Source organism: Harmonia axyridis, chromosome 2 (assembly GCF_914767665.1).
Source record: "Harmonia axyridis chromosome 2, icHarAxyr1.1, whole genome shotgun sequence".
NCBI lineage: Eukaryota > Metazoa > Arthropoda > Insecta > Coleoptera > Coccinellidae > Harmonia > Harmonia axyridis.
In genome coordinates, this window is record NC_059502.1 from 15,314,394 (window position 1) to 15,339,531 (window position 25,138).

The 25,138-nt window shown below is 34.3% G+C and overlaps 1 protein-coding gene across 1 annotated transcript; it reads right to left on the minus strand.

Annotated features, from left to right (window-relative positions):
* Window positions 1–286: 286 nt before the first annotated feature.
* Window positions 287–24,141, minus strand: LOC123671996 (protein escargot-like). Its single transcript, XM_045605935.1, has 3 exons — window positions 23,903–24,141; window positions 20,030–20,256; window positions 287–8,524 (listed from the first exon to the last, which is right to left on the minus strand). The coding sequence occupies exons 2-3, from the start codon at window positions 20,232–20,234 to the stop codon at window positions 7,410–7,412; spliced, it is 1,320 nt and encodes a 439-aa protein (XP_045461891.1). The 5' UTR covers window positions 20,235–20,256; window positions 23,903–24,141; the 3' UTR covers window positions 287–7,409.
* Window positions 24,142–25,138: the final 997 nt, after the last annotated feature.

The window sequence follows — 25,138 nt, forward strand, 5'->3', positions numbered from 1 at the left end:
CTCTAAAAAAACACTTTATATAGGAATATATGTGAGCTCTAAGGGTGCATCTGACTTCACATCTGTGATTCCATCGTTTGAAATCCACTATTTTTGTGTTTTTAGACTGAGTGTGACATTTTTATATCAGCTATTATTGAAACAATTTAGTTCTTTATATTTCGGTTTTTCGGAAGATATATTTTTTATATGCTGGATTGTTTGTGAAATTTTTATATTTTCATTCTTTAGAATGTTTTCCAGGATGGGGTTTTGGTAGGCTCAATCAAAACTTCTAATATTTCTAATTTTCTATACTATTTATTATGAAAATATAATACAAAACTTACTATTTTAGTTTCGCGTAATAATAATAATCATTCAAAACAAAGGTTACAACAAAATGTGATACTATAATAAGTATAATATAATGTGGTCAATTAGTACAATACTTGGACGTACAGCTCTCTTGAGTTATACGTCTTCAAAAAGTTATTACATTACATTTTCGTTTGACAAAAATATATCGGTACATACTATAAAGTGATTCTCGCTAAATTTTTCGGAACTCTACTTCAAGCAACTAACTTTTAAAAGTATAGCTTATCTCCATTATATATCATTCACTAAAAGAATTTTCGACACTAGTCGAAAATATTCATTCAATTTTCTAACTGGAGCAAAATATTAGTATAACAATACTGTAAATGCACAAATAAATTGTCAGGTTTCGATTACATTAGTATATAATACAGCTGATATTTCTTCATTTTCATTTATTTCATCTCAAAAAACTATAAGTTTAATGTATATATATATTTTCATTTTCAACATACTTACATTTCCCGTAACTCAGAACAGTTCCCACTTTTCTCAAGAAAACAATACTGAACGGTAAGAGGAGAAAAATTGATAAATCGATCCACCTCTTTGGAGTTAAAGCTATTATGGGAAATATTCCGAGATCAATTTTAAAATTTCCTACTTACAACTATGAATCAATAATCATATAATACAAGGTATTGCTTTGATTATATTTTTGTATTATAATTTAAGTGTACACTATATTGCTGACGCTATATTGCTATATTGTTAATATATAGGCAGACTTCAATGTCTATTACGACGATAACAATCGATTTGGCCTCAAAAATCAAACAATTGCGCAACTATTGACTAATTTCTGGCTCCGATGAAACACTTTTATTGACTTCTATGAAACGGTATTCCTCAGCTTTTGTATATTTTATTGCATGTGATATTCCGGAATCCCAGTCATCAATCGATCGTCCCCTACTATCGTGCAATAAATGAGTATTAGCGACAGCTAGGGCTATTTTTCAATAATAATCGACTGAGGAGTGAGTTCCGTCTGAAATTTTTCATTCATTTGATTTATATGTATTATCAGTGCTTTGCTGATGATTATAATACTTATTCATGCTTAACCTGTCGGTAAATCTGAGGAATTATTGCATTTTACTTTTCTAAACCAACAAGCTGAGGAGGTTAAATTTATTTTCCGATGTATTCAACTCATTTTATTGACTCAAGTATGAAATTAATATGATGACAATAACGTTAATGTGATTTCAAGAAGGAATATTCTTCTCTTTTTTTTATTTTGTAGGTTGAAATTGGATAATCATTCTTGTTTTTATGATCAAAGATTTCTTTGATAGAACATTCTAGTTTAGAAGATTATGATTTTCGGCATTATCCAAAACTACCATCAGTATTTCAGCAACTAGTTTTTTCTTTTTGAAGTTTAAGTCAAATAATTGTTGTTTTTTCAATTCCCGTGTTACTTTTCATACCAATTTTGTTTTATATTCCCTCTTGAAAATCTTCGATACAATGATATTTTTTCTACGTTCATCTAAAAAAACATAATTTCATTGAAATATATATAAAACTGATTATTAAGTTTACTAGTGCAGTAAAATTCACTCAAATTGAGACCATAGTTAGTTTTTTTTGTGCAAATATGTGACACAAATTTCTTCTCTACTTTCAACATAAAAATTAAAATAACATTCGAGTAATTAATTGTTCGTAATCGATACTTCCAATCAATTATTGAATATTTTGCTATTGAATTACTCTTTTTGATAGATTACACGCAATGCCTTCAAAATAAAACAGTTTTGGTTTTTACATGAACGTAGAAAAAATTCTGTATGCAACTCTTGCAAAAAGTATTAATAATACTCGACAAATCTCACGTCGCGTGCAATAAACATTTCCTTTTTGCACTTGTTGCATAAAAAATTAGTAACCATAGGGTATATTCCTAAAAAAAAGTTAGGAATGAATCAACAGATAAGCATATTTCTTTTTATGAGATCTAAGGAGATCCCGAATTTTCAAGGTTCACTCAGTACGAAATTGACTCAGGAAGTATATAATCTACGTTAAAATTGACTCCAAAGCGACCCAACCGATTTTATCGACCGTGCGTTCCAGTCAAGAACGCATATTTCGATGTTCAGTTTCACCCTAATTTTACTTAAATATTCGTTACTTACATATTGCTATAAATTTTCGAGACAGTGGCTTTCTTTCAACCACTCCCCCTTCTACTTGCTTATTGCTTTTGAATACCCGGCTCCCGGGAAGTCAAGACGAGCTACAAGGCTCTCTCGCGAGACCCAACAACAGGCGTTGGATAATAATTGTGTTGTAAATTGTTAGAAAAGTATTGCTTCACGCTTATTGCTTTTCAGTTATACACCGAAAGGTTCACTTGAATAATCGTTGCATTTTCCATACCTATGCCTAGAAATTGTAGAGAACGTTGTACCTTATGATTGTGCGCACCAAGGGGTAGTACTTTCGAGGTTAAGAATTGTTTATATTTGAGTTTCCCCCAGTGGATCTTCACACAACTTTTATACGAATGAGTTATTCACAATCCCTCAACGAAAGAATTGTTCTTTCTTCGAGGAATAATGAAAGCTGAGCCCAATTGTGAATATGAAAGTGTACTACAAAATTTTAAGATTGAATTATTCTTTTCTTCCTCAGATAATATATTTTTGGCTCAGGTGAATCTGAATTCGTTCAAAACTCCTTAAGATATAATTATATTCCGAATAATTCTGAATAATATTTACACAATGTGCTTGATGTTTAGCAAGTAGCTGTCGTTCAGTCAGCTTGAGGCACCTAACGGCCACCTGTCGATGAGAACTGTCGATTTGCAGATCGTCTCAAAGCGCGGCGTTCGTCAAGTCGAGATCTTCAATCTGGATCGAAAGTTTACTAAACACTTACTTACTTGTGAGTTTTAGAAGAAGATATTCGAAGTTTTCTGAAATATATATGTTGGAAACGAGCGATCTAGATACTTAAGCCGAGAATATAAGACAGGATTAAAGATTGAAATGTATTAAATCTCAATAGATCAAACATTCATTAATCTGAAAATGTTATTCCTTAATGACTCTTTGCTTCCTATTTGTAATGAAATTCACAACGGCTGTCAAATATCTGTCTTTATAGTCAATCGCATGGTGTTTAGCGCATTTCAGATGATAATCATCAGGTCGAAACGACAGTTCTAGATCGACAGGTCTCTGGATCGTGAGCAGACATCTTTTGAGCGTAGCGAAGGAAATTCGAACGAAATTGCGCAAGTAATACAGGAATGTTTTATACGTATGGAAATGTGAACGATCAGTTATAAAGGTATAACATATAATTCAGTATTCTTATTCATGGAATTGATGCATGTTTATCCATGCAACATTTAATGTATCCTCAAATTTCTATCAAAAGTGAATTCAATTTAGTATTGCAACACGACAATATTTTTTCTTCAAAATTAAGTGTGTACACCAACATTTATTTATTTCACATCGAAGAACTAAACTTTTCAAACAAATTTTAATACATTATTATTGACTGTACTCGAACTTTCAATATTACCTGAACATCGTATAATTATGAATGCACTTGAGATGTATCCGTGCAAATAGGTAGACATTTGAATATAATGAACACGACACACATCATTAACACAAATAATGATATAGTATGAGCGGATGTTGAATACTTTGCCATTTTTCAGATTGAAAATTTAGCTCCCAATTCTTAATATTTTGTAACAATCTACTTCGAATTTTCAAATTATGTCGAATATTTTTCGATTTGTAACTTCAGGTCTTCGATTCATAAATTGGTAATGAAAAAATTGATTTTCAATAATTTCATATTTGGAATCGAATCACGTAAAGCTCGGATTAAACTTTACATAGTTTACATGAAAATTCGACTTAATTTCAAAATCCAGAGAGTTTTCGAAAAAAATTTGAAGGGAGCCTGGCTCAAGAAGAAACATTTAAATATTTCGTGGTGATGAATTATCTTTTGGCATAGACTCGTAGATGATCGAATATTCTTATCCTTCGTAATACAACAATAATCGATAATAATAACAGTTATTCATTCATCGTTCCGATGCCACTCAAAAATTTACCGAAATTGATATTTATTATTGACTGAGAGCCACAAAAATGTTATATCCGATGATATTATTGCTTTAGTATTTTTTTTGAAAGAATCCAATAAACATCAAACATTGAGTTACGTCGCGGAAATTCATAATATACCCTATTGTAGAACTCGAATATATCACTAGAACGACAATCACAATAATATTACAGCTCTTTCCGAGGTACGTACGTTGATTACATTTTCTTATCTTCCGGAAGATACTCAACTCACATGTTTGATTTGTCGTTTCCGGGACGCTTGACAGTCTCGGCTCGCTATATTCTCCTCCGGATTTAATGCCAGCGAATATTTTAGAAACTATATGTATATCTCAAATAAATAACTCCTACTTCCTATCATTTACTCAGAGTCCACTCACTAAGTGGAACATCTTCCTATAATGAACTTGCAGACGCAATCAAGGACAACATAACGATTCCTCATAAAGAGACTTGATTTTATTTATATTATTTATAATTTTTTTTTTATTTTTATACTTGAAAAAAAAAATTATTTATAAATATTCTAAATTGACATAGTTCGTTTTCAATTCAATGCGGGTTTTCCTAAATTAGAGGTAAAAATAAGGAATGAAAGATTCTTCAGATAATTTTAAGAAGAAAAAATTGTATAGACATCTCTAAAACAAAGCGTTTATAGGACTTATTTTTCTTAAAATTATCCAAGGCATCTCTCATTTTCAGGTTAAGTTAGGTTAGGCTGTGTGAGCTGTTCCAGAATTAAGAAGAAATATTTTGATGGTACATTCTACGCCAGTAATAAGATTATATGAGCTGATGTGCGAAAAAGCTCGATTTTCAAGATACAGCCTTTCAAACAGAATTTCTTGAAGATCATTTCCAAAATGAATAAACATTTACATTTCCCATGAAGAAGTCATATGCCTTCATGAAATGAATGACTCGATTGAGCTGGTGAAGGGTGAAATTTAATGCATATTTTCTTCTTCTGAATATTTGCTTTTTCGAGAACGTACCATTAGATAATTTCAATCCGACTTCCGAATATAATTGAATTGATTTGCAGCCTTAAGCAATGAATGATGAGGAATACATTCGTGTTGTCATTGTCATTGTCTGGTCCTGGCTCAAACTGGCTTATGACTAGAATACACTCGCCTGGCCAGCACTGGGACCTTTATTGCACTGGCCCTCAAAATGTTTAAACTATTTGGAATTAGATTAAATATTTCCTACATTATTGACCGGCGTTTTAGCTGACCATTCTAAATAAATAGTTCATCCTTTAAATTACCAATATTAATGTATGCTTGCAAAAATACTGATCTACGTTATATGTTCGTTGATCTTTTTAAAAAAACTTTTTCAAGTTGTAACTCTATTATATACTGCAGAGCTATCATTCAAATCTATAAAATTGTCGAGATTTTTAGGTTGCATTTATAAACCTCGGTAGTATAGTTAAAATAAAATATAATTGACTATAAATGGGACTAGTTTCTCTGGAAGCTATCATAATTGAGAATTTGAATCTATATCAATTCTACCACTACGAGCTTCTGTATTAATATAACTTATTAAGTAATATTCTTTATAATTTTTTTAAAATAATATTAACTCATATGAAAAATATCATATATCGATCGAATGGAATGTTATGAACAATGAATGAAACAGAATATAAACTCTGTGAGAGCTTTAAGACCGATTTATTCGATCATTTCATTTAAAATATCCTGAATGGAAGCTCACAACTTGAGAAATTTGTGATTTTTTGAGTGAAGAAATGACTAGATTCCAATTGAAAACGGGACTAGAAGCAGCGACTAGAATACGGCTTTTCATACCGCGTGTACAAATAATCTCACTTAATTCCATTCTTAATCTAAATATGTATATAATAATACTTAATTTACTTGCTTGACTTCGTTGTCCATGAAACTGCTTTTGTTCGTTGGGCTTCGAACCTTCGAACTAGAAAAGGTTGCAATGAAATTTGAAAAGTTTAAGAAACAGGAGAATATACAGCATTATTTAAATTTCAGGCTGTTTGGACAAGGGTCCTCGTACTGACATAAGGTGGTGAAGAAGTTGAGAAGAAAAGGATGAAGAAGTGAAGAGATCAAGAATGAATATTAAAAATCCTTATTTGAAAACGTGAAGAGACTTATAAAAGGTTAACTTTATTTAGGAAGAAAGGTTCTTGGAATGCATTAAGCCCCATATTTCGTTGGTCAGTTTTTCGTTGACTTTCCTGAATATTTCCTTAAAATATTTGTACTTTTGCTCATTTCCTTTTTGAACTGAATTAGCTTCACGAAATACTCTGTATGATTAAAATCGAATTGAAAATTTTATCCGATTCCCTGTGTTTGTGAAATATTCGACGAATCAATAAATAAAACTCTATATATACAAGTGAATAAATAATATAAATATACTTTATGAATTGTTGTTAAGATTTGGTTGATGACTAGCCTTTATCCTTTGGCGGTACGAAGATGCTTGTTGAATAATAATATCGATATTTACATTATTTAGTGAATAGTGGTGACCTAAAAGGTTACAGAGAGCTTAAATCTAAACCTAATTTAGTGGACGTGTTGCGATGTGTTATCTCTCTTAGGGAAGGTATGTACAAGGGATCAATAATTTTGAAGAATAAAACATTGCTATTCTGAGAGTCTCGAAAACGTGACTCACTACCAACTAATTGTTATATTAATATTTATATATATTTATAGGTATCTACAAGAACTGACTAGAAAAGACTAGAAATAAAGTGTATACCGATACATCTCACATCCACGCAGCAACCGTCAAGGAAAACATTGAGAACTTTCATCACTTTATGACTATTTGAAAAAGATATTTGAATTTTTCATTTACGAACAGCTTTAAATCACTCAGAGTTATCCTTTCTGGTTGCATCGCTCGCTATGAAACTCCTCATCATCCGGCATATACTCTTAGAGGAACTGTAGGGTCTGAAATTGATTTGATTACTGACTCTTCCGCTGGACTAACATTCCCCCCAGGTTCTTCCTTCAGACACGCTGATTCCAAATGCTTATTCAGATACGACTTAAGAGCAAAAGTTTTATGACATCTTAGACACTCGAAATTTTTATCGACCGAGTGTGTCTGCATATGTGCCCTTAAATTCGACCTGTCAGCAAAGGCCTTACCGCAGTGCGCACAACCGTAGGGTTTCTCTCCGGTGTGCGACCTTAAATGACCTTGAAGGAGCCATGGACGGGAGAACTGTTTGCCGCACACACTACATCGGTGTGCTAATTTATGCGTTAAAACGTGCATAGCAAGAGCTGGCATGCTTACATACGCTTTGCCGCAAGTTATACACTTTTTGGCGTTGTGAGAATCGAGGCTCCTATGCGTCTGTTTGTGCCTCGAGAGATTGCTAGAGGTAGCGTATTGTTTGCCGCATTCGCTGCATGTGTACTTAGGTTTCTCGGAGCTCACTGCTTTAGCAGTCATTGTTCCCGTTGGATCGTCTGGTACCCGACGTTTTTTCGACCTTCCATCACTTACAAAAAAGGCTTCGTAGGTGTAAGCTATCGTTTTTCCTGATTTGTACGATGGGATGTTGCTGGGAGTGTTCTCATCTTGTTGGGCTTCCAAAACTTGATGCTCCTGCTTCAACATTTCATCATGGGTTGCCTCATGCTGTGGAATTGCAGGCGGAGAGGTTAGGAACACAGTGGTTGAAGCACTTAGATCTAAGATGGCGTGCGCTGCGTGCAAATCTTCCTCGGCTGGTACCCTGATTATGGACTGCAGAATAGGCCTGTCATCTAGTGAATACGGTCTGTATATGTCTTTCTTCTTAGGTGGTAGAGAAAGTGTGGCCCCGGTGCTGGTGTATGTCATAGATAGTGATTTTCTTTGGCGTAATGGCTCCGGAGGTGGAGGTATGAACTCTGTGTTGAATGTTTTTGTTTCCAACACTGTGTTCAGTGTCGCATAGGAGGGAGTTTGTGTTTGACCCGTTTGTTCATTTCGAGGCAGATAAGTTGCTGTGCAGGTTGAAGGATCTTGAAAGTAACCTGGAAAGAAATTGATAGTATGAAATAATTTCAACTGACTGTAAAGTTTTCATATCGAATTGATATTTTGGGCTTCAGTAGCCAAGATATGAGCGATAATAATCAAAACGAATTTATGTTTCAAATAGAGAAAGCTTAAAAATATTACACGAATAAAATCCTTCTGTCATGGTTATTTTGATGTATTAAAATGATCAAACTTAATCAATTGCAGAAAGAAGAATTATTCCTCTTCATTTGAAAGTATCTGAATGATTATGGAGAAAACAATAATACTGAATATATTATGATTCGGTATTTTATTTCCGAATATTTTCTTCAGATATTGTTCAGTATCAATTAGTATTTTCATCTTCAATATAGTTCGAAATTTTTTAAAGGTATGATGATTTCATAACTGAACTGATATTCTGCCTATGTGAAATGTATTGGATCTTTATATTGTTCTTCCCTTATCATACATTTTTTCACATCAATTTCTAGAAATCTTGTTCGCTAGTAACAAAGGTTATGGTGTAGAATTGTGAAAGCTCGAAACTCCGCTAGTATTGCTCAAATCCTTCTGCAATTAAGTGTTGGCAAAAAAGAGGAATAGATACCCCATAAATCTCTTTCCAATACCAATAAAATTCACGAGTATGCATCTGACACAGGGATATTGTCAGTGTATTTTACAGTCACTACACTCGATCTGATCTGCTTAGAGCAGATTGAAGTTCATTTTGGCGCCAGCGAAATCCGCCTTCGCAGCCCTCATTTCCTGTAATCTGAATCTGTCAGATGACAACTCTCGATTGTTTCGAAGTTACGGCACAATTGATGAGCTTTCGAAGGGAGATAATTTTATATATTCTCGCTGAGTTTCATTTCTATCCGAAAGTATGGAAGAAATAAGAATAGTTAACGATTTTATTGATTCATTTCTCTCATTGAATGACGTCTGGTCGGGTATTATTCGATGAACAAATTATATTTCCCTTTCGAAAAACACAAGAATTTACATATATCAGAAAAATTAGTCATTGGCGCATGATTTCTTTTCAAAAAATAATTCAATAGCAAATGAAGCTTCGTTCTCTTCAATTGATGTAGGGATTTATCATATTATTTAATGCATGAATTATATTCCCTTTTTGATAACACAAGAAAAGCCAGCCATTGGTGCATGATTCCTCTTCAAAGAATATTTCAATAGCAAATGAAGCTTCATTTTCTTCGGTTGTTGATGATTTCACTTTTCGCTTATTTCAGCTCAATTTTTTTCCAAAATCAAATTTTGGAATTAAATATTCATGGATGAAACATCATTCAATACTCTACAGCAGAACCATGTTATGGTATCTTATTAACATCTACCTAAAAAAGTAGCACCATATGTGACTCTTCAGAACTATCAAGTTAACATTAAAATATAATTACTCCCATAAACTCATTGTTATATTAAGTTCTTTCACAAGTCCAGAGTGATTACAAAAGTAATCTACTACCTAAAAAAGTAGTACCATATGTGACTCTGCAGAACTATCAAGTTAACATTGAAATATAATTACTTCCACAAACTCATTGTTAACTTCAAATCGATATAATGAAAACTAATATTTAGTATTCCTTTCTGCTTTTTTTTTGTTGTTTTAGGATCCAATTGGAAATTATAGAGTCGTCAACCGAAAAGAGAGGATAAAGAAAATTTTGTTTTGGTTGAAGAGGAAGTCCTTCAATATAAATTATGTCAGCTTATTCTGTAAACGTTTACACAAACCAGTCACTACACCGATACGGGGAGACGGAGTTTTTGCTGAGGTTTTTATCTGTTCTCTTGTATCATACGTTGAAATGTATGATGCCCCGTTACATTTCCTCTGCTAATACTGAGATTCATCAACACATATGCTTGATTGTTTGAAATTAATATTTTGTATTGCTCTTTCTCAAAAGAATATATATATTGTTTTATAAAGTTCTTTCACTAGTCCTGAGTGATTCCAAAAGTTCATTTTTACGATAACAAAACCCCAGAAGTAATGCAACAACATGAAAGATATCTCTACACCGAATTTCAAGTCCAGATAGCAACCGATGTCAATCTTCTTATTCAAACAAAATGACAAATGGTGCATGTGCCAGTTTTTCATTATTCTCATGTGAAGTAGATTGTTATCTTATATTGAAATGATTATTTCGATAACATTTTCTTTTGACCGTTGATTATTTGATTGAAAGTTTATTTTCAAAAATGTCGTCTTCTGTTTTGAAAAATAACGACGAATGATATTCAATTTCTCATCTTTATAATCATTGAGGGAATATACAAACAAAAATTAATAATACCGTTCAGATTAACTATGTCATCAAGAAATACCCGGTGTGGTATCAAAATTGGATCAAGTTCCAGAAACAACGTCCTACCAATGAGATAGAATGGGTGTTTATTCTAGATTAACACTTTGTGCAAAACAGGCCGTCCCTGGACGGTGCAACAGCTGTCGAGTGAATGGGGAAACTGTGCCCTTTAATTAAATCGGATACATTGCAACAGCTGGCCTTGGAACTCGGATACGACGACGAAGAGGTATTAAAACGAGCGATGATCCCCTCTAAACTCCGATAAAAACAAACTTAATATCCGCTTTTGCACTACTAAGATATCCACCTGCATAATTTCGTGCCAAGCGGCACCGCCTTGATTGCGATGAACAGTCTTTTATGCCTTCTACTTCGAATTGAGTGATATTTGCATATCTTGATTTTTCCAGGAATGATATAGCCGATAATCGTTTGATTTGAGTTCGTTCCTCTTTTAAATTGGGTTACAGTTCAGCATTTTCTTCTTATCGAGGGAATAGTGGCTCAATAAGTCCCAGATATAAAGTATAGATGGTACTACCAGCTCAATAACACTTTTTTTTCGTTACTACCAAACTTCAAGAGAAGCGTGTCGAAATTTCGGAATATAGAATTAAAATGTTGTTCTAGCAAAGCAATGGCTTGTTGGATGTTCCTACATCGAAAAAATGGTTAAACGGACCATTTTGGAGAAAATTAGGCTCTAAGTATAATTGCAGAGGTTGAAACCCATTTTGACGGCAAAGAAATATTTTCACAGAAAAGGTATTGAACAGCCAGGGGGTCGTTGGAGTACATGAATCACTCTTGAAGGTGTCAAGGTGTCTATGTTGACGAATAAAGTCGAAGTTTTCAAGAAAAAATGTGTTTTTACTGGTTAGTCTCAGTAGAGAAATTCGAAAATGAGTTTCAGGATCTTAAGTGAAGTAGTTACTTCTAAAACGCTGGCGAGGAGCAAGTTTCGTTGAACAGCACTCATTGAAGTTTCTGCTGTTTTGAAAATCTTTAGAACTCAAGACCGATTATTCTTCGTATGGTTTTAAAATGTACAACAATATTTTCAATATGGTTCACTGCAGACTTGAAATCACAATTGAGAGACTGAAACAGTTTGTGGACAGAAATTGTGGCTGATAGCCAATAAACAAAGGCACTCTACAAATTCACCAGCAAGCATGAACTTTGAGAACAACGATGCTTTAGAAGATGTCTCAATGTCCGACTTCCGCTAATACTTTCTTGTGTTTCAACAATATTATTAAAGATCTCTGTGAACCTGACCTAACAGTTGTGAGTACGTAAGCGAGCACTATGCTCCCTGTTTTTACAGATGTTTCTCGTGATGCATTAACACGGCAAGATTCCAATTTATTCCATAAACAACATAGGTGAATTTAATCAGTACTGATACGAAATATCGATTATATTTCATTCATTTTCAAAGAAACATGTGTTTGTAAATACTTATTCTCATGAAATTTCAGGGGATTTTAACCGCTCTGATCCAAGATACGTCCTTGGTCCCAATGTATGTAATTATCAAATTTTGAACCGAGAATGGTCTCAAACGTTGAAGTTCGACACACTGATGCTGAATACTTCAAATTTGTTTTTGTGAACGATAACTTTATAGGTCCTATGAGAACGTTCTGACTCAGAAACTTGAAATTTTTGAAATAGATTCGGATCTTGATCTTCGTTAACGAGCAAAATCCTACAATAATTTACAGGCTCTGGCAAGATTTTATGTTAACTGCAAAACCAGAACCATGAAAAAATTCTAAAAGAATATCGAAGACTGATTACCCAAAATCTCCGTGACAACGTTACAGACGAACTCGACATTTTTGGTGTTGATAGAAACTAAAAATTTCAAGCTATGTGCTGAACTTCAAGCTGGTGACATCATCAGCCCCACAGAAAATTCAAGAAGGTTGAGATTTTGCATGTAAATTAGCTTCGTATACAATATGTGTTGAAAGCATCGTCAGAAGCGTTGAACACTCGAGCAAACTATCGAAGAAAAATCACCTAATATTTCCATTATAACATATCCGAACCAGTTGAAATTTTACAAGTAAATACAAATAAAAAACAATTTTATATAAATATTGTGTTGACCTCGTCATCAGACAGGAGAGCACTGACGTTGAGTCAGAAGCTAGAATTCCTCAATTGCATCCTTGGAGATTACTTATAGATAATACAGTTATGTTGATCTATCAGGCGCCATTGGCCTTGAATGAACAAGGGTATAAAAGCTACTGACTTTACGCCATTGTATATCAACTCTAATCACGATCATAATAGAAAATAGAGTTAGCGCGGACAATCGAATCATAACAAAAAACTCATAATTCTGATGTCAATTTTCCCATAAAACCATTATCCACGAATGCGTTTACAGCGCCAATTTCGATATATTTCTCTATTCGATACACATTCATAATTACTAATTAGCTTATTCAATTATTCTCTGGCATGCAATTTCCATTTTCGATAAGGGGTGAGTTGTTCGGTCAGTATATACATATATGAATGTGAATTTAGTGAATATAGAATGGATGGGGCAACCCTGCAATTTGGCTACATAACAATAGCTCATTTGTAGGTAACAACGTACATGCTAATTATTGCATCGTTCGATTATGATGGAAATGCAAAACGGTCATTTGAAACATTGGAAAGATTATCAGCATAAAAAAATCGGTGCATACTCCCACTAAATTGATTCTGGACATCCGAAATAATTTTACGACTAGCTGGTTGACATGTTAATAATGTGCCCCTACACTTGACATTCATAGATTTCCAGAAGGCATTCGATATTATCGAAACACAACTGAAATGTATAAACGTAAATGCTACCATTGACGTAAAGCTGAATGAAGAGCTTAAAACTGACCATATCAGACTACAGTAGGGAATACGTCAGGACGACAGTACCTCTCCAAAATTATTCACACTAGCTCTGGACAACATCCTTACACTGGAAAAGGAAAGGCATGAACGTCGATGGATCTTATTTGAACAATCTCCGATTTGCAGATGACATCTTCACTATATCATCTTCAGTACACCTTACTCGAGAATAAAAAAAACTCAGCAGGGTCCAAACTACACCTGCCTGAAACTTTACAACGCACTCCCAGATCATGTGAAGAGTCTTAATATGACTGCTTTCAGAAAGAAAGTTAGAAATATGTTGCTGGACAGAACTATATATACGATAGAAGAATTTTTACAGTGAATTATATTTTTCTTGTAGAGCTGTCATATTAATGTGTCCTTGTTTTTACTTTAGAATGTACATTTTGAATGATGACAAGTCATGTAATATTTTTGATGACGCTTTTATATATACCTTTATGTTTTATATCTTCATGTATACCAGGATATGAATGAAATATATATTATATGATGATGATGATGATTCTGCGAAAGAAATCGTCTTGGAACTGAACATATCGAAGACAAAGATATTGAGTAATAGCAGAGAAGTTATTCAGATAGACTAAAGATTAGTAGAGAGAATCAGACGGCGGAGTTAAACCAACTACTTAGACTGACATGGGATCTTTGAAAGGATGAAAACATCTCCATCAATTTGGAAGACGAGTTGTTGACACCTGTGAATTTCAAGTGGCCGATCGAAAAATCGATGAACAGATTAAGTATAATGCAGAGAGTAAAGGAATCTACGATGGTTGGTGTGAGTCGAAGAGATAAAATAAAGAATGAAGAAATCCAGCAGACAACAAAAGTTATAGATATTGTCCAGCACGTTGCAGATCTGAAAGGGCAATGGGTAGGTCACGTGACGCGTCAATACCCTAACACATGGACGATTAAATTGACATCCTGGTGACCCAGGCAGAAGAAACGTAGTGTGGGAAGACTGAAAATAAGATGACTTGACGATATAAAGGATCAGATTGGTAATAGAGATCGATTGTGGCCTATGTGCAGGAGTGGAATGATAACGGTTGAGAAGAGGGTTATCTCACTGATGAGGACTATTCCGTCCTCAAACTCGAATCATAGACCTGGGAACTCCCGAACAGAAGGACCTAGAAACTTGAAATTTTCATGGTGAGTTCGCATTGATACCGCGTTCAAATTCATTAATGGATAAAATCCAACTAGGGGTTGGAATTTTGTGTTTTGTTTTTTCCAAAACTGCAGATTTGAAGCATATGAAGTCAAGATTTGTGTTGACGACATCATCAAAAACCACCTCTATATTCAAGAAGAATATAAAAAAGTAAAACCTTCAATTTCAGTGGTAACAGATCTAACTAAGTTGAGTTTTTGCGTGTATATAACGAATAACAATTTCAAGCCTTCTGCAGAATTTCGTGCTAATAGCATCAGCCAAGATGTTACTAAAGTCAGGAACTTTAAAGCGTTCATTCTTTCATTTGCCAAATGAATCTTGGAGACCTTTATACAGTTTAGTGGGCTCAAAGAATGCAATTGATGGCTGAAAGACGAGCTTGACATCTGTGATTTTCAATTTTTTTTTTATTATTTTATCATTTTTTTTTATTAATATTATTTATTTTATCATTTAATTAGGGTGATAGTCTTTCTTTCTAGTGATTTGAGATATTTTAAGAGGAAATAATAAGCCAAAGTTTAAATTTTGCTAGATGTTTTTTAGCATGAAAACGTAAAATTGAACTGAATATTGAAAATTTCAAGTTTCTTTAATATTCTATTTGGGAGTTATCATGTACCCGGCGATTGGACACATCATCACACTCGATTTGATCTCAAATCATCTGATTCGAACCGAATCATTGAATACTACTTTCGACTCAAAAATTAAAAATTTACAGGCATTAAGGCAAAATGAAAATATGGAAAAATCGAGAGAATTTGCAGAGTGACTAACAAATCGAAAAATAATTAATTCAAAAAAATATCAGGTGTGTGAATAAGTCTTTCCCGTTTTTTGTAAGAGATGGCGCCACCAATACTGTGCGAGTATTTAATGGTTACATATGTCATAATCAAAGCTTATTCATCTGTCAACAATTCCACACTAACACATTAGTTGAAATTTTTTCGCATCATAAATTTTTGAAATCGTGAAAATGTCGAAATTTGAGCCGAGTCGACGTCATTTGCGGGAAGTTTCACTTTATTGGTTCAATTTGAAGAAATCTGCTGCCGAGGCGCATCGGTTGCTTCAGGAAGCTTATGGAGAAGGTTGTGTCGATGATTCAAGTGTTCGCGGATGGTTTCGACGCTTCAAAAGTGGCGATTTCGACGTGGAAGACAAGGAGCGTTCCAGGCGGCCGCAAATCTTTGAAGATCAAGAATTGGCGACTTTGCTTGATGAAGATTCGTGTCAAACGCAAGAAGAACTTGCTGAAGCATTGGGAGTTGACCGAACAACCATTTCCAAGCGTTTGAAAGCCATGGGAAAGATCCAAAAGCAAGGAAATTAGGGGCCGTACGAACTGAAGCTGAGAGACGTCGAACGGCGTTTTTTCACTTGCGAACAGCTGCTTCAGCGACATAAAAGAAAGGGTTTTCTGCATCGTATCGTGACTGGCGATGAAAAGTGGATCCGTTACGATAATCCGAAGCGAAGAAAATCATGGGGACTACCCGGCCATGCATCATCATCGACGGCCAAGCCAAATATTCATGGCGACAAGCTCATGCTCTGTATATGGTGGGACCAGCTAGGTGTGGTTTACTAAGAGCTTCTGAAACCGAATGAAAGGATCACAGGCGAGGTCTATCGACGACAATTGATGCGTTTGAGCCGCGCACTGCGAGAAAAATGGCCACAATACTCCGACAGGCACGACAAAGTTATTTTGCAACATGACAATGCTCGCCCACATGTTGCACAGCCGGTGAAAACATACTTAGAAACGCTCAAATGGGAAGTCCTACTCCACCCGCCGTATAGTCCAGACATTGCTCCGTCTGATTACCATCTCTTCAGATCGATGACGCATGGCCTGGCGGACCAGCACTTCCATTCCTACGAGGAAGCCAAAAAATGGGTGGATGACTGGATAGAGGCCAAACCGGTCGAATTTTTTCGCAACGGGATTCGTATGTTGCCAGAAAGATGGGGAAAAGTTGTAGCTAGCGATGGCCAATACTTTCAATAATTCATTTGTAACCATTTTTTCACAATAAAGGCTCAAAATTTGAAAAAAAACGGGAAAGACTTATTCACACACCTTATATATATCGATACTTTCACAAGCAATTCATGAAAAAAAAAACTAACAGCTCCTGAATCATCCCAATTCCCTCAAATTCGGCAAATAAAGCAACCACAATGAAAACGCGCCAAAACAACAGAAATAATCCGGAATCAATAAAACCCCAATCCGGACTTTGTATCGTTTCCAGAAATTTTCCAATTACCAAAATTGAATTCACTAAACACGTAGTTGAAATCATGAAAATATTTCAATTTCAATCCCGGCGTACTCGGTCCTCCCAAATCGAATTAAAGCCGAAAAAGCGTGGCCCATATTTCGCGGGTTTTGTCTACCACGATAATAGGAATTCATTTGGCAAATGCATCAAATCGAACGATTCGGACGCAGAGGCGACAAATATAAAAGAAGCAATTAACTTGTTGCTATCTACCTCGTTCCATCGAATTTCGCTTGCAATTTTCCGATATTTTCATTTTGAAGCGATGTGGAAAATTTGTGGCTAATGGGAAAACCCAGTAGCATTCGAAAGAGAACGGTCTATTCTCTACCACAAAAAGAAATTTGATAGTTGCGATTATCTTCTAGTTCTCCTAGCTTTTGCAATTGAGTGGTTTGCTGGATGGAAAAGCAGAAAGAAATTTGTTGTCAATATTTCACACGAAGAATTTAAATCTCTATTCACATTTTCAAATATACAAGATTTCTCAAAGAAAAGAATAGAATGATGCGGGGGATATGTCAATCGGTAACCTATCTCTTTTAAATTTATTCGCTATGAAGCGTTTCTCGGGAACGAATCGCGCGTTGTGCGAATTCTACAAAACAAGTAATTCTGTGACTATAGCGTGAAAAAACATTCGAGGTTTTCATTACTCAAATGATGCTCCAAACATTCCTCTTATTTGATAATGGTTAAAAAAGTTTGAGAGTTTGAGACTCCAAGGTGTCATTAGGAGTATGCATGAAAAAGTTCAAAAGTTCCTGACTTTGTATCAGTGCTTTCCTGATTTTTTCGATATTCTGCTTGAAATATAATGCTGAAGGTTTTCACAACAGAAATGCAAAATTCCTGAAGTTTCTCTTATTAGATCGGTAAGCATCTTCAGATGTTTCTATATTGTAACTGGACGCTAGATTTATCCGATATAAATGAAAAACCAACTAGACCACAGCTCAAAATACAGGAATTTGTCAATTCTGCTTCAATTTTCATCGTTCTGATGACAATATCCAAATGAAATTTTGCACGAAACTTGTAATTGTTTTTGTAGTTATGCCAGCTATTTTCTAATCAGTTGGATTTACTGTCATTGAAATATAAAATATTTTATATTCTGCTTGAATTTTCTATGATTTTGGATGACGCTGTTAACACGAAATATTATACGAATGGTTATTTCAATAGTCACTCAAAATCCTAATCCGATCAGATCTATAGTGTGGAAAATATTGGGTATTTATTTTCCAATATTCTTCTGGAATTCAGATGAACCTTAAGAGGAAGCCCCAACTCGTGGCTGCTCAGTTCAGAAACCAAATTAGAGATATTTTTTCTTATAAATCACCGATTTTTATGGGGTTTCACTTTTTTTCCTCAAACAATAATCTACATTGTAGAAAGTGGATATTTTTAATTTTCTATTGAAGAAAAAAGTTGGTATGGTATATCCAAAGTCACTTGAACTAGTCCATAAAAACGCTTGGCCAGATGTCCCTTTGATGTGGATACTGCTGTCCGCTAAATAACGTGGTTTATTTGAAAGTATTGTTAGGCAATAAATTCACTGGCACCAAAGGAATTTCTAGAAACTGGAACAACCCTTGTATAATCGAGATATTCTGGCTTCCTCCAATTAACTTTGGATATACTGTAACTTTTCGTTTTTCGCAAAAAATTGATGATATGTGCTTTTTACAAAGCACTGATATATTTTCAAAATATTCATGAGAAAATACCTACCAAAAATCATCATAAAAGAGGTAAATCTATAATTTCGTCAAAAAAATTATCGGCCTCGACTTATTTGCTTCGAAAAAGAAAGTGAAAAGAATGCACAACTTCGTACACTATACAAAGTTTGGTCATCGCAGAGGGGAAATTAAAGGGTATCAAAATTGACGGATAAGCAAAAAGCCACGTGGTGGTAATCCCTTTTAATGATTAGCTTCAACTTTGGACTAAGCTTGAAATTGTAATTTCATATCAGCACCCAAAAATGAAATGAGGTGTGTTTTCTTCTTTTTCAATATTCTTCTTGAATTTGCAGTAACTCTGTTTACGCGATTAACCTTGTCAGTTGAACAATAAAAAATATTCACAAAATTTTTTTTATTGTTTGAGTGTCTTTCAGGAATGTTCAATTAAATGCCATCTGGAAGCGTTATCATACACTTCATCAATTTTTGTCCTTTCATATATCAGTAATGGAAAAATGTGAAAAATTAATTTTTGTAAATTTTTGAAGGGAGTATTTGCTTTGTACTCGATTATTTCCAAAATGGTACATTCTATGGAAATAATTCAGGAGACGTTTTCTTTTTAATGAAGCTCTGTTGATTTCAGGAATGAAACAAAAAAAAAGATTTTTTTTCCAAACTTTAACACCCTGTATCTCAAAAACGAAGTTTGTTAGGATATATATTTATAGAAATTTTTTTTTCATGAAAAGAGTATCCGATGCCAAAGTTATTGCAATAAAATCTGAACCACCCTGTTCATTCTGACAAGTACAAACAATAAGTAATAGTATTTGCGATCAAAGAGATAGTTATTAAAAAATTTACAATTTAGTTTCTGTAGAATGATCTCATACTGAAACTTGTTGAATATTTTTCTAGTTTGGTAAAAAATCTACAAGGAATTTCACCTCGATATCTCGTGACAAAAACAAATACACCTGTCCAAAATACGAAACGAATAGAATCTCTGAGCCTCAAGTCAGAAATAATATAAAAGAACTCTCACCATTGTAGAGTAGAGTAGTCCCGTGCGGCGACGTGGGGGGTGGACTAGGTGCGGTGGCCCCCGCTGTGGGACTCGATGGGCCCCAGCATGAGGCCGCCGGTGAGTCCCCCACAACGTCTATTTCTTCCTCTTCTTCATCCGGAGGATCGGCCCGATCGGGCCACGGGTATGCCTTCCATTTTTTCGCCATGAGACAACGCGGCATGTTATTGCTGCTCTTGTGGTCTCTGAAAACATCAGGGAAAGGATGAGTGACGCAATATTTCCATTAGAGTCGATTTTATAACTAGTTTTCTTGGATGTGATTGTGGAAATTATGTAAATCTCAGTAGAAATCAGGTGAGTTGGGAATCGATGTTATAATTGCGCGAATCAGTCTCGCGAGTATGACTCGCGCATCAACCTTGTAATGAATCGAAAGTGCCAAATTGCATATCGAGACATATTCGCTTTCAACAAGCGAGTTCAATGGGCGAATCATATGGGTTTGATTCTCCCAATAACTAGATACAAGCTTAATTTTTCAAGCCATTGTACTGCAATAAGCATTACAACTATCACGAAAAATTTTTAAAATATTAATGTAAAATGAACCTATCCACTTATATCACATGATACCTTCAGATTTATTGGATAAATAATATAAATAAATTGAAACTTTAGCGCTTTTTATAATTCGAACTTTCAACTCATATGATTTATTGATGAGAGAAATTTAAAAAGTAGTATATTAAACAAAAATTATTTATTTCATGAGGCAGCAAAGCTATCACGGTTATAACACATGCGAAGTTATCGTTGGCTGCGGTAAATAGTTTGTACACAGTACACCCTTGAACTATTTTCTGACAATATGCAGAATGTATATATGATAATTGATTAGAATTAAAGTTAGACCGCTGGTTGCAGAATGGTTTCCAATTTATTATATCGCCTAGAAGGACTGAGTGGAAAGTTATTAAGTTCAAATTTGGAAAAATCCTGAGGAGATATTTTCTGATCGCATTTGCGGATTGTTTGGAGACACGTGAGTTTCTGGTTTGTTTTCTCTTTCACAGAGTTCGCTAAATTCCACCTATATTCTTCGGTTATTTAGATAATTATAGTTTCAGAGAGAGTGAAAGAGTTTTGAGTGATTGTAATTCTCCTTTATGTACCATCCTTCTCCGCACCTTTGTAGTTTTTTTTTCAGGTTCCGATTTACCAAAGCTCACTCTGTTCTTATATAGAATCGGTGGCGCCTTTTTAGATATCTCCTGAGTTAGTCAGTGGCCCCCAAGGTGTAAGAAGACGGTGATTAATCATGAGATTCAATGGCGCAACTGGTTTTCCACCTGCCGAAGTATTGAATTTTGTGTCAATTTTTGTTTCATAATAAAGTTGATTGCAGATCCAATTGTTATATTTACGAATTGCTCCTCATTATCAATACCCAAAGAATTGACGTATTTTAAACAAGGTTACTGGGCTTAAGAGACTATGTTTGATTTTTGTCATATAAATTTTTTCTGGATCTGTTTTTCGTGGTAATTTATTGAAATTTTTTCAAGGTCCGAAGATCATGTGGATTTCGTTTTTGTATTGAATATTGATTAAAGTAATAATATTTCGATGCAAAGATCCATTTGCACCGAAACAAATAATTATGATGAGCAAATTGAATAAATATTTTTGAAGATGAACAATTATATCTACTCTACTTGTTTTCCTATTTCAAAAGATTCAATATTGAACGAAAATGCAAGACGATTTCGGATGATTCATTTCTGGAAACCACATTGAAATTTATATTACTAGTTATATTCTTTCAATCAATTCGCATTTTTTTTTTCATTCGATACACGAGGAGATTTTGCAATTATTGAACAGTTCTGCTAATCAATCTATCGACTTTTGTATCTATTGATCTGCCGGTATTTGGGATCTATCAGTACGATACAGGATCGAATCCAAAGAGAAATATTTTTTCTTAATTTCACAATTTGCTTTTTATTGAATGATCTTCGAATTTGAACTATTTTTCGGGAAAGAATGAAGTGATGAATCATTGTGAAGTTTGTAATATATCGGGTTGAATTTTGTCAATGCGCTTAGGAAAAAACGTTTTTCAAACCGATTGGGTAATAGATTTCTAATTAGATCTCTGTCCGGGTCTTTTTTAACCATTGAACTGATCCTCAAAAGGTGAAAAAAACAGATTTTTTCGAAATCAAAACATTAGTTTAACTAATAGCCATTAAAATTATTCAAAAATAACAACATTTACAACTTCCTCACTGAAGTTATACCATTTTAAGATTGCGGTTTTCGTAGGAGCCTTATTCAACTATCAATCCATTAATCCATTTTATGCGTGAGACGAACATAATTTGAACCCACAAAAAATAATGATATTTCTTTTTGTGAATTCGAGGGTGGTTAAACATAGAGCTTTATTGAAACGGAATAAATGTAATTATAATGAGGAATGATGGATGTGGTTCGAATGCTAAGAAAATTGTCTGAAAAAAAGGTCACAAGTAATATGCCTGAAGCAGCCCTAGTATTTATTTATTTCATTGCTTTTCTAAAAAGCTAAATATGAAAAATGATTCTTAAATGGGATCTGCCGTTAAATTTGAAGAATTTCAATAATTTATATCCAGTGAATTATTCAGGAAATTTTACCTGTTGAATGTTTCCCGAAAGCAACAAATGCGCCTCAGCTTAAATTTGTGAAATTTCAACAGTAGGTGATTCTACTCCTACTGAACTTGAATGGGGATAAATCAGTAATTTATTCAACCACAGCCAAAATTCCTTCACCAGATACCTATGTAATTCCATAATGAACCAATTTCTCCAATATATAAATTATAAATATCTCGACTAAAACAACATTTCATCGAAAAATTGTTCATCGATTCATTCTTTCCTGTTTTTATTAATTTTATACAATTAGAGACTTTCATCTGAACTATAAAAGGTGACGAAACTTGTGCCATGACTACAATTTTACCGTCGGGTTTCTTCATATACACCTTCATGAAAGAAAACCCTTTTTTTATATTTCTTGTTGTATTTAAAAAACAATAAAACAATTATGGTGAAGAAAGCAACTTTATGATGGAAATAATAATATGAATTTATAAATAGAAGAACGAAAATGTTACAGTCAAACTCCAGAGAAAACCAGATTAAAATGAGTATTTATCTATATAATTTATAGTTATTCGGTCCTTCAGGTTTATTTCATGATTTCAGAGAAAACTGCGATTTGAAAACATCAAACAAAAAGTATACATTGTAGTTATTATATTGACATAGAAATATTTTAATGGTGATTCTAATGTTTTCCTTATCGTTCATTAGATTTTTGGTAACATTTTTGGAATTGTCGAATCCAGGAATTCTCCAACAATTTGAAAATAAAAAACTAATCAAGATCCAGTATCATTATTTTGTCAAGAAGTGCGTTGAAGAGGTAACATTAGAGTATAGAAAAATTTAAAACATTAAGTACAATAATTCACTCAAATATATCTTTGACTAGTTGATTCACAGTTGATTCATTTATAAAGTTATTTATCTTTTGAGAATAATTAATTGCCAGGTAAATAAGAACTTTTTTTCTGTATACAAATATTTCAAATACCTCGTACTGCACTCTGAAGAACTGTCAGATGCTATTTAAGAAAGAACAACTACTGACAATCGACCAATTTATAAAATGATGAGTAAAAAGTTTCAGAGTAATTTCATCCTAACTTTAGACCATACAAGAAAAAAGAAACACAAAGTATTTTTTCCACTCAATTTCTAACAGCGTGCGTGAAACCAAAACTTTCCGCACTAGTTGCGAAAACGCCAACTTGTCGCCCGCTATATTCTTACCTGTTAGCCTCGTTTCCAACAACGAGCGAACAGTTGTTACGTTCATCAACCCGAAATCACTCACACAAAGTCGAGAACGGACGACACATCAAGACGGGAAAAATAGAGCCGCGGAAAACTGAAAGTGAGCGGAAGTACAGAGAGTGTGGAGAAAGAGACAGGAAAAACGGGCCGCAGTCGGCGAAACAGAACAAACTAAACAAACAGACCCCTCGTCGTTTCGTTTTGACGCTCGCTTCTAACCCCGCTTTGCTTTTATACGAAGGGGAGTGCGCCGCTGTTGGAACGAAGGTGGTTGCGCACCCCTCTCGGCCGCGGACGAAAGTTGGTGCGCCGTCAGGAACGGGGTGGCGGGCATCGATTGCCCCCTACGCTTTACGTGTCGGACGGTGGTGGAAAAAACAATTCCGGTACGCGAAAAACTCGCCTCGAGGAATGTTGCTTTCGGGAATCGGCGGAAAACGTGATCAACAGATATGCAGTTATAGGGATGATTTTTTCGATTGAAAAACTTAATTTTTCGGGTGAAACTGGAAGACTTGGATTTTGGACGGAAGGAGAATTGATGATGAAAGAACATTTCCTCGAGCATTCAAAAGAATATGAAGTTTTTTTTCTATTAGCTCACAAGATAATGAAACAAGATAGAACCCAATATACTACTAGCGTTTCGAAAGTATTACTTTCCACAGGCATTGACGTAAGAAATTATATATTTTTGTGCGCTCAGCCGCATAAAATTTTGGAATGTCTCTATGCGCCAATCATAAAATTCAAACGTTTCTCTGTGCGGCTGAGCGCACAAATAGTTATTTATGCAACAAGTGCAAAAAGTGAAAGTTTATTGCACTTCACGTGAAATTGTCAACACGTCGAGTGCAATAAACAATTTTTGCACGAGTTGCATACAACATTTTTTCTACGTTCATGCAAAAAGCAAGAAATGATTTATTGAGGTGCGGCACTAGGTGTAGGAAAATGAAAAGCGCAACTTGAATTTTTTATTATTAATATCGATTTGCATTGAAACAGGAACTAATACATTACGAACAATTCAACTCAAACTTTAATTTTACCCTAAATGTTGAAAGTGAATGAACAATTGGTGCTATTTTCAATATGAATATTTCGTAGTGAAGTACTTTTTAAATCCACTTCTTGATTTGTTACTGCTGTAAACGTACAAGTACTTGGTAACTGTACATCGTCATTTCCTTCAGGCTGAAATATTTATTT